At 37.5% G+C, this 10,927-nt stretch overlaps 1 protein-coding gene across 4 annotated transcripts; it reads right to left on the bottom strand.

Moving 5' to 3' along the window:
* Window positions 1-985: 985 nt before the first annotated feature.
* On the bottom strand, window positions 986-3,399 carry LOC149199106 (syntaxin-124-like). 4 transcript variants are annotated; one of them, XM_089402299.1, is made up of 3 exons: window positions 2,987-3,399; window positions 2,676-2,769; window positions 986-2,184 (listed from the first exon to the last, which is right to left on the bottom strand). In XM_089402299.1, exon 3 carries the CDS (start codon window positions 2,170-2,172, stop codon window positions 1,246-1,248), a length of 927 nt encoding a protein of 308 aa, XP_089258425.1. In that variant the 5' UTR covers window positions 2,173-2,184; window positions 2,676-2,769; window positions 2,987-3,399; the 3' UTR covers window positions 986-1,245. The 4 variants fall into 4 exon arrangements, with proteins under 4 accessions (XP_089258425.1, XP_089258423.1, XP_089258424.1 ...); XM_089402297.1 differs by lacking the exon at window positions 2,676-2,769 and having other exon boundaries at window positions 986-2,187; XM_089402298.1 differs by lacking the exon at window positions 2,676-2,769 and having other exon boundaries at window positions 986-2,181.
* Window positions 3,400-10,927: the final 7,528 nt, after the last annotated feature.

The raw sequence follows: 10,927 nt of genomic DNA, 5'->3' as shown, positions 1-10,927 counted from the left end.
TACTTCATTGTTCTCTCATTTTGTTTTGTTTAATTAAATTGATTTCATTCATTTTCTATCTAGTTTGTCAATGTTTAAAATAACATAACTCTAAAAACTACTTCCATTGTTCTCTTATTTTGTTTTGTTTAGTTAAACTGATTTCATTGATTTTTTTATCTAGTTTGTCAATGTTTAAAATAACATAGTTAACATCATAAAGTAAAGAGAATATAATTTAGCATACCTACTTTCAACTTTGTTAGTACTTCCCTCACAATTAACCTTATGGTTTTCTTTTTCTTCAATGTTGAGTGTAACAATTTTTTTTCCCATAAATATGAAAACTTTAACCAGAAAATCATGTTTTGTACTCAACCATGAGCCCCAGTAGTTTATTGATATAACATTGTTGAATAAGCCTTTCACGTCTCCATTTCCAATCCTTCCAAAAAGAACGTGCAACTCTATATTCAACTTGAGGAATATCCAACTTATTAGAGGATAGAATAGCCTTACGATGAGTTAACTCTCTTCAGTCCTTCTAGTCCCTAGATGCAAAGTCCGAAAGATTGCTCCAAAAGAATATTTTTCTTCAACTTACAGGCCTAAAATTCTAGACACTCAAAAGATACACTACCCCTGATTCAACCAATTTTAATAGGACGCCATGCCAAATCCCATCTACCACGACTGTCAGAAAAGTTCCCTCTGATCAAAGAAGTGGAAAGCTTCCTAGCTTCCCACATGCTCTTACAGATAATTAATACAGACACCTTAAGGAATTCACGGATTGGGAGAATGTCACATAACCCAGAAGGACAGCTTTTGACTTTCAGGAAGGCAGCAGAAAAAATACTTGTACAATGGTTTTTTACAATATGCTGGACAATCTGTCCGCAACAATTGTAGAAGATACTAGCTAATACACCAATTTATGGAAACTCCATCTTAGGAGGGTATTGCACATTAAATTAACCAAACCTTATATAGAAATACAAGTATATAACACGATCAGAAATCAAGCTGTTCTCTCAGAATAACTGGGTTGAATGCAGAGTGAATGATGATAGAGTACACATATATTGCATCAAAATTCAACAGGTCAGAGATTAACTATTCCATTTTATTATGAACCTTACACATGGATTCTGTCCCGGTGGATGCTCAGAAACACTTGGACTGAGTAAATCATAAATCAGAGAACAAATTCCTGCGAGTCCCTTTCATCCTCAACCATTGATGTTCCCGGATTCCGGACACTGTTCATTTAGGCTTAAGACTAGTAGCAATGGGAACAACAATAACAAGAATGATAATCAGTAACACAATAATGCCTATACATGTCCATTTCCGAGTATTTCTTTGGTGTGTTTTGGCAGTTTGAAGCTGCTGAGTTCCATGGCGGACAAAGGAAGATGCATGAGTAACATGATGTTCAATGTCATCAAGTTGCTCTCCTTGTGCTTCAACAAGCACAGACATATCCAGAAAAATCTGATGCAAATCAAGCAAATTTCTTTCAATCTCCATGGCAGCATCGTGGCGCTCTCGGATCTCGTGGATGGTGTCAAGGATTTGGCCTCGACCCTGCTCTTGGATTGCCTTTCGAAGGAAGGTTTCACTCTCCCCTGTTGATATCATGTTTTCGATTGTTTCTTCATCTGCCTGCTCCCCTGTGACAGCATAGTATCTCCTTCCTATTGTTTCTTTGTGCTCTGCCATAATTTTTTGTCTCAACATCTGGAACTCTGCCATCATATCCTTCAGTTTTTTTCTCAACCCATTCACTATTGAAGTTCTAGTTCGATCTGTAGGACTACCCTGCCCACAGCCTGGTAGTCTCCTGCTTGCAATATTGGCCTTATCAAGAGCTTCAAGCTTCCCTTTAATCAACTTAGCTTTTTTTAATACTGCTTCCACATCTTTATCCATCGTGTCTCTCAAATTCTTTATGGTTTTCGCGTTGTGGATGGTTTTGCTTTCTTCATGTGAAGCTTGCAGCTTCCTTGACAGTCCTTCCACCGATTCCATATCATTTTTCACATCCTCAACTTCCTCAAAGAATTGTCCTAGGTTTTTTTCTTCGTTAATGCCTACCATTTCCACATCATACCCCGCCTCTAAATCCTTTCTGGAATCCTCCTTAAGATTCGCATAGTTTTTGAAGGATCTCGAGAAAAGATCATTCATTTTGTCAATCTGCTGCTTCACAATTAAAATGCAAAAGAACATCTGTTAAAATGAAAATTGATACAGAGAGATTTCATGGAAAATTTAAGCGTTAACATTCCTCGATTGGTTTTCTGTAAAACGAAATGCAAAAAGATCCGAAAAATCACATAAATTTCTATAGAATCGAATTTATTTATATAAATTAGATAAAATCCTTGAAGGTTCAATACATTGCAGAAAAAAACTGCTTAAAATTTTTCCAATTTAAGTGAAATATAAGGGACAGATCCTCTGGAAAAGCATTATATTACAGTTGAAGAAGATTGGAAGGTATTAAGGTTGCTCTTTTGGCAGGAGAATCTGCGAAATGCAATTCATTTTTAACAAGAATGAATTATTTCAATGAACCCTTCAACTTGGAGATCAAACATAGTTTCACACATAAAAGCATGCAAATAACACGAATTTTTCTTTATAATTCATCAAGGAGGCTAAAGACGAACGTTTGTTTAGGAAATTACAAGATAAGCTTCAAAGATTCCAGCATGTACAGAGATAATCCGAAATGCTGAGGATGTATACTGAGAGTAGATCTATGGAAATTAAAATGAAGACCTGCACATTTATTTACCTAAAAAATAACCACCGCTTGTCCAAAATGAAGCATGACATAAGTAAATTTTGACAAAGGGGTGATTTTCTGCTACGTTTGAACAAAATTGGAAAATTAAACCACAAGCTACCGCAATCGTAGCTCAAACTGCCAAGTATAAACGAAAAATGTAAAGGATATTGCAAATTTCCAGATCCGTCGGCTCAGGATACTACTTACAGGTGCAGATGCGCTCGAATATATCCAAATGTTACGGTGTCAACTCAAATTCTCCGATATTTACAAAATTTACTGCATTTAGATCATCAAACCTCTGAGATCGGAAGATAAACTCCACGCCCCAAGCTTTAAAATTCGAAATAAGAGTTGTGACGCAGCCAAAGCGACCGAGAAATGACGAGAAAACCGTGGAGAATGTGGCTATCGAAATCGACCCCGACTGATCCGTGACACAAGACGAAAATAGCCAATAACGAAGCAAAAGCCAATATTTAGGGATCTGAGGTGGGAATTGTCCCTTCTCTAACAGATTAAAGCCCCCTTCCCTGGTCGCACTTTTAATTCAATATCCAAATTGCTCCGTGCTCTGAATGTCAGTTTCATCGATTCCCAATGCTCGTGAATATATGGCAGACCTGCCCAAACGATCTCTGACCTGGTCAACTCATACTGTTCCTATAAAGTATTTATGGGAATGTGTCACAGCCTCGGAATCGAACACGGAATCACGTCACATTTCAGTATTTTGATAATTAAACGTTTGCCTTGACAAGCAAACAAATGACTTGGTCTATCAGTGTATTCTCGAACAACACTTGACCAATGCAATGCTAAGGCTTAACAACCCAGTCTGGTAAGAGGATGTAAGTAAAATAAATGCAGGGCTGGTCACCAATTTTGGTTTTTTGAGATTTAGTCTTTAGAATTGATTTGCAAATTTTGAGGTTTAGAATTGATTTGCAGTAACCCCACCCCATCCTTATCCTGTGAGGTTAGCGAAATGTCATCATCATTACTAACTTTTTTATTTTTTTACTCCAAATTTATTAACTCATGGTGATGTTGAATTCTCTCATCCTCACTCTCTCACGATATGTGCTCTTCCACCCTTAATCTCTCTTGGTAAGATTTGAACTTAGATTTTATGGAAACTGAAATTACCTCTAATTAAATGTTAATTTTAATTAAATGTTTAGTAATGGTGACATTTTATAGTTAATTGAACCTACAATGATTATGTTATTTAATAATTATGGAATTTGTTTTGATATATTTAATATTGATTAAAGTTTAGTTATAGTATTTTAAAGATTTTGATAAATCTTACTATTTTTTTTTTATTTTATAGATTTTGATATATCTCAATATTTTTGGAATTTATGTGGTTATAATTGTTAAGGCCTTGCATGCTTTTTATATTTAATTGCTTTTGTTCTAAATTAGTGGAATGCCATAGCATTTGACAGATTTGTTAGGAAAATGTATTTGTATAATAATTTGTATACTTTAATTTCTATGAAATAACAAGTATATTATGAAAAAGAAAAAAGATTTTGATATATCATTAATTTTTTTAAATGAAAGCATTCCATAAACAATAACCTTTTTACTAATATAATAATTAAATAATTGTAATGTTAGTTTGATTTTTTTTCTCTAAATGTGTTTTTTTAGAGATAATGTATTTGATTCTTATATGTCATTCTTTTTCATTTATCTTGGTGGTGGTTAATTCTTACTTGATTTTGATATATTGACTTCTTATATCATAATATCCGCTTGTTAATTATTGTTGAGCTAAGAGGCGCTTTAGAGTCCAATAATAGAGATGTTGTAATATCATGTTTGACATTTTGACTCCATCAAAACAAATTAAAAATATATATATGATTATAGTTATTTATAGTTATAACTATATCTATAATTAATTATAATTAATAATTAAATCAGCTTGGATCTAGCTTAACTCTAGATCTAAGCTTTGAAAGGGATCAAATATCTTGAAATGCAAACATCTTTTTGAGTGAAAAGATATTTGATCCCTCTCAACGTTTGGTAGATTAGGAGTTAAGATGGATCTAAGCTAGTAATATTTGTAATCTCTTTTTGAAAATTAGCTTATGAGTTCTCATCATGTCACTCCTTTAACGAGAAGACATTGAACTTATTATATACATACAAAAATTCAACGTCCACTTTAAGTAAAATAATTTTATATCAAGTATATATATAATGATTAAAAGTAAAAAAAAATCTTATTTCAATATAACTATAAACCAAATATGTCAATGTCCATATATATTAAGTAAAATATTCCAATATCAAATTTATTTATTGTTGATTAATGTTCCTTAATTAATATATGTACGTCCTTGTGATTCATTTTCCATTTTTCATTAGCTAATAATCCTATATATCAACCCTTAGTTTCTTCAAACTTTTAGAAAATGTGGAAATATAAACATTCAAAAATTCAAATGATGTATTTCCACAACACTAAACCTAGAAAATTCCTAGTGTAAATGTGGAGAATAATATTTCCTATTTTCCACATTCCCTAACCTCCACATCCCCATATCCCACGCTACTCCAATACTTATTTATTTCCATGACAATGTATAGATTTCCATGCATCAACTTTGCATTCCCATATTCTATAATGACCTGCACCCACATTCCCCATATCCCACGCTACTCCAATACTTATTTATTTCCATGACAATGTATAGATTTCCATGCATCAACTTTGCATTCCCATATTCTATAATGACCTGCACTTATTTAGTTTCATGAGAATGTGGAGATTTACATATACCAACTTCTACATTTCATAGACTCTGCAATTCTATGTAATTCAAATACCTAGCCGTTTTCATGAACTTAGAGGAGTGCAAAAGATCATTGACAAGACCATTTCCCTACATTCCCACAAAGCTACATTGTGTTGCATTTTCTCAATTTCCATTTTTTCATACACATTCCTCAAATTTCACTCCTTAACTCTGCATACTTAGTCACTTGATGCCACATGAATCACTATTTTCAAAGAAAAATAAAATCTCACTGCAAGCATGTCTTTCACACATTTGAAAGACATTGTCATTTAAATAGTTGTCATATTTGCATTCATATTTCATATGAAAGTGGTAGTTGTTATCGGGAATAGTGTCTATGTAGAGCTGCTAATCCCACTAAGGCTGGTAGCTACCTTAGAAACAAACAAACTAAAACTACTTTCGTTTTCCTTTATGAAAAGTATATGAGAGAAGAATAAAGGAGACCAACCTTTGTCTTGCGCTTGGTTCCTTGCTTGATTCCTTTCCCTTCTGGTAGATCTTTGCCACTCGCTTCCTCGTCTATCCAGCTTCAAAGAGCACCTGTAGAATCAAAGCAGCATAATACTATCCAAGAACAGAGATCTACTATCATAAACAATATAGGACCAGATATATATTGACCACACAAATGTATAAATCATCAATTATACAAGAATGTGGAGGAAAACTTGAATAGCTTTATTGATAATCAAGAAAGAGCAAAGAGGATTACAACCAATTGTTCTGACCCAGCGTCATCCTCTCAGCAAGAAAGCCCTTCTTCACCTCATGAAAAGCTTAGATCACCCAACACTGTGAAGTTGCACCAAGAAACCAACAACACTTCCTTACAAGATACAAAATTCTAGCCTCTGGATCTCTGGGATGAGGGATCCATATATAGATGTTTGCAAGGGGAGTGAGTCAGCTTTTGAGATTTGATTAGTGTCCTCCCTCTGATAGTTCTTTATTCCACTTGGAGATTGATGATCTCTTACTCATCCCTAGGCGAATGCAGAGAGGCAAGTGTTACAAGAGAAGTTTCTGGAATATTCCATGATTCTCCACCTTGCAGATTGACCTTGCCATTTGTCCACTCTCGCCCATCGCACCCCATAAAAGGGATTTTCAACATGCATCACACCTACTGTGTGTCGGTAGGTGGGATGCAACGCACTTTGACCATGGAGCAGGTGAAATGATCCAGATTTGACCAGTTCTAAGTAGTTTTTCATGGAGAACTCCTGGAGAGATGCTGTAATCAGTTGACCTTGTTCTTTTAGGGGTTGGAACAAAACCTTTAGGGACTTAGGAGCCCTTGGTTTATGGACATTTATGATTGGGGTTGTAGTGCCCAAAAATGTCTATAACAGTTGCCCCCTAAAGCATGAGGTTGTTAATTTTTGATGTCGGGTGAAATGCTTTATCATGAGGATCCGAAGTTTTTTCAAGCTGGAAGGTGACCTGTAATAAGATACAATACAATACATTATCTTCATAATGTTTTCATGATCTAGTTGAGGTGGGCATTCCCATGCTCAGCTTTATAAATTCATTTTCATGTACATAGGACAGACAATCGTCTGAGTGTAGACTGATGATTCTGGTAGAGCCATCATCCCTTAGATTGGATGATTATCTGTGCAGCAATGGTGTACATTTGATGTCTTTATTTTCCTGAATATATATCGCAGCCCGGATGGATGAGACTAGATCCGGGGTCTTCAATCTCGTTCGATCTTCACTCAAAGTACAAGTCTATCCATGTGAGAGATGTTCTGGAGTCGAACATGGAAAGACATCGCCTGATTACCAACCAATGATGTAAGTTGTTAACAGGCACGAGAGGAATCACCGATAATGATAATGACCCTCAAGGTACTACAGTATAATTCACGTGGTGTGAATAAGGGACTTGGCGTTGAACACCACGCAAAATCTTTCGGTCGAAGGCCATTGATGTAAACCTGTCACCGGAAGTGAGAAACTTGCCATTGAGGCATGCAAGCTTCAAAGTACTGAAAGGGTTGTTCCTAGATCAACTTCTTGGATAATGAGTTGATGTTGACAAGAAGCAATCCGTCATAGGAGGGCCTTAGTGAATCCCACATCAATGACACGGAATGGAGAAAATCATTTTAATGGAGGTGAAAACAATCTGATGACATAAGGTTCAGGGTGGCGATCATGAAAGAATGGAGCGTGAATGTATTGCAGCGGATGAGACACAGGTGAATTCTCTGAGCGACTTCTCTTGAACATATCGGTGACACTGACATGATGGATTGGTAGCATTAACCCCAAATATGGATGGTGTGATGGAACCATGGTGATGTGACCAGTGAATGGAACAACCCAACCCGACTCGGATGCGGAGTGAAAGTGTCATGTTCAAGAGCGACTTGCTACCAACAAAGTTTCTTCAAGTTTTCTTCCCAATTTTTCCCTAGTCATTGTTGACCAGTACCTCTTTATTTTTGTCAAGCTTGAGGAGGATAACATGTGCTTGTTCTTTAATCTGCCCTTTGGGCAAACCCATCGCTATGTTTTAACGAGCCTAGCGATAGTGAAACTCGTTCTTGTCTGTTATGGACAAGTTTGTCGCTATTCGGTTTTAACGAGTTTAACGACAAAGATAACTCAGTCCTTTTCAATTTTAGAGAGTCTGAAAAGGGACGTAAAGAAGACTCCAACAATCCTTTTTCGTCATATAATCCCTTAAGTCCGAAAAAGTATAAAATGATACAAAAGGGATGAATTTTCGGTAATTTTAACGAGCCGAACAAAGCAAGCGCTCGATCTTTTTGTGTAATAATCCCTCAGGTCCAAAAAGATTAAAATCTAAAGGAGGGATAGCACTTTTGGTCACTTTAACGAGTTGGAGAGGCCAATCGCTCAGCAATCTTTTCATATTTTATGAGTCAGTTGAAAAGAGCTTAAAGGAGAATCGTCTTTTGAGGAACGAGTGATAAATTTGGGTAGCAGCTAATTCCAGGTAAGGTTTGGCAGTGTCACAAGGATGGCTAACCGGATCACTCTTCGCAGTTGTTCCTCAAAAAGGGTAAACAATCAAGTGTAGGTGAATGATCGGCCAATATAGAGCGGAGGTGATGATGAGAACACGACCAAGGCTTCAGAGGCTGATGATAATACATTCAAGATGGTTATTTACCGGAAATTGGTTCATTTTTTTATTTTAAAATGAGCTTAAACTCTGGAGGAACATTTGCTCATTGCTTATGTTTATTTTTTAACGAGCTTGAAGTCCGCGTTAAAACTTCTCGATCCAATCATATAATAAGGATGTCTCATCTAAAAATGACATTTTTTTAAAGCTTTGCCCCACATCCTTTCTTTATGCAAGTTAGGAAACGACCAATCCTACGAGTTTAGAGGGTTAGAGGACCTACAAATTTAAAAAATAAATGGTCGCTCTTCGCTTGCATGCCAAAAGGTTTGCATGCCCCCAGGTATAGCGAAAAATTTCCAGGTTACCAAAGATTGTTCTATCCATACTTCAGGCAAAACACTTCCTCGGTGATGTCTACCGAAATAGACAAAGGTGAGTGGCGCAGACGCCTCCACTCACATAAATTTGACTAGGGAATCTTATTCCAGTCTAATCCCATTTTCCTAAATGGACGGGTGTGTCAGACTAGTCATATATCCTTCGCGGAAACCTATCCTATACTTGAAGTTTTCCTGCCGAAGCAGACCAGGGTGCATGCCCCCTGGGTTTCAGTCATGTCCCCCGAATCACTCGCGTTCATCAGGTGGACGGACTGGGGATTGATGAGACATTCCTTGCATGAAAAGACCATTCAGGGTTGGTGTATGACTATTTGCTATGTGTGAATCGGGGAATGAAAGTTGGTCTATGAGCTTGACCACTCTTCCTTCGTGCGGAAAACACATTACTCTAAAGAGTGAGGAGACAATGGCTCCCATGCAATAAACATAGCCTCGTCCAAGGAGTAGATTATAATCTAGGGGTCCTTGGACTACCATTACGTTCATGTGAACGATTTTCCCTCTCAATGTTATCAGCACATTGGGAAGGATCCCTAACGGTCAACTGGCTCCTTTGTCAAAGCCTGTTAGATTTCTCATTTCAGGCAAAAGCGATGGCAAACCAAGCGCTTTCCAAGCAGTTGAGGAAAGGATACTCACAGAAGCCCCTTCATCTATGATGGTACCGGCCATGACCATTCTATAGACGGGACCGAATAGACGGCTGGATATGACTCTGAAGAACTTCCTTCCTGCGGTAAAGGAACGGGTAGACTGCCCCCATGTTCTTTGGAGTCTGTGCTTACGAAGAGAATTTGAACGGTGTCGTTCTTGTTCTCTTCGGTGATTGTATCATCTGAAGATGGATCCTCTGAAGGCAAGACCGGGTCAACTACCGCCTCGACCTTTTGACTTTCATCTGGTATGGATTCAGATGGTTTTTCTTCAATGATAGATGCTTCGGCCGACCACAAGGGTGTGTCAGCCGGATTTTCAACTAGTGACGGACTCGGCAAGAGTTTCTTATATCCAGGAGGAAGCCGTAATGGTGAAACTGGAGGGTCGTCCAAAACTCTTTTAGCTTCGTCTAAGAAGGGACAACGGTGGACGGCATGATTGCCTTCACACAATTTACAAGGAAATTTATATTTTCCTTTTTGTCCAGGGGCTTCACTTTCACTAGTTGACAGTGTACTTTCAACATGATCATCAGAGGTTGACAACACTAGATTGTGCAAACAAGGAGACCAGTCTCTTAAGATCCGAGGAATGCAAGGACAATCTCGATGAAAGTGGTCTCCTTTGCAAATGACACATGGCGATTTAGGCCTGGATGGTGCAGTGTGTGGATTTTCGCTAGACGATGCCTGTTCTCCCTTTTTCGCCTTTGGCTCCTTCTTCTTCTTCTCAGTTACTTGATTTTTGGCTTTACCAACTTCATCAAGCGAAGAGGAAGGAGGAGAGGAAGAATTGGACGAAGTAGAGGGTTGGGGGGTAACTTTGGTATCGTTTAGTTGCTGACTCGATTGTTCAGGAATCACAGGGTTCTGAACGACAGAAGTTGAGAAGAGCCATACGGGAAAGCCAATTGTCAATCCTGGAAGCGACAATGTGGCCATATGGGGTGCGCCAGCATCTCCCCAAGAGGAGAAGGGACTAGGATTTCCTCCAAGGGGAAACCCTTGGTTGGTGGACTCCATTTTCTCAACCTAAGACCAACGTAGGAAAGGTGATATTTATTCCGATTAAAATAAATTTTAGACGCTTTGACACAACTTGTTTTTTCAATTTTTAAGAGTCGAGAAAAAACAAAAGATGACTCTAGTCGCGTTCG

This window comes from Pinus tabuliformis, chromosome 2_1, assembly GCF_031772625.1.
Source record: "Pinus tabuliformis cultivar Carrire ecotype Pingquan chromosome 2_1, CPIR1, whole genome shotgun sequence".
In the NCBI taxonomy this organism is placed as follows: Eukaryota; Viridiplantae; Streptophyta; class Pinopsida; order Pinales; family Pinaceae; genus Pinus; species Pinus tabuliformis.
The sequence above is the reverse complement of the archived record's forward strand: the minus strand, read 5'-3'. Positions and strand labels throughout refer to the sequence as shown.

Bases quoted from the DNA above. Each gene is read 5' to 3' on its own strand.
- LOC149199106 (XM_089402299.1), bottom strand. From the start codon at position 2,172: ATGAATGATCTTTTCTCGAGATCCTTCAAAAACTATGCGAATCTTAAG.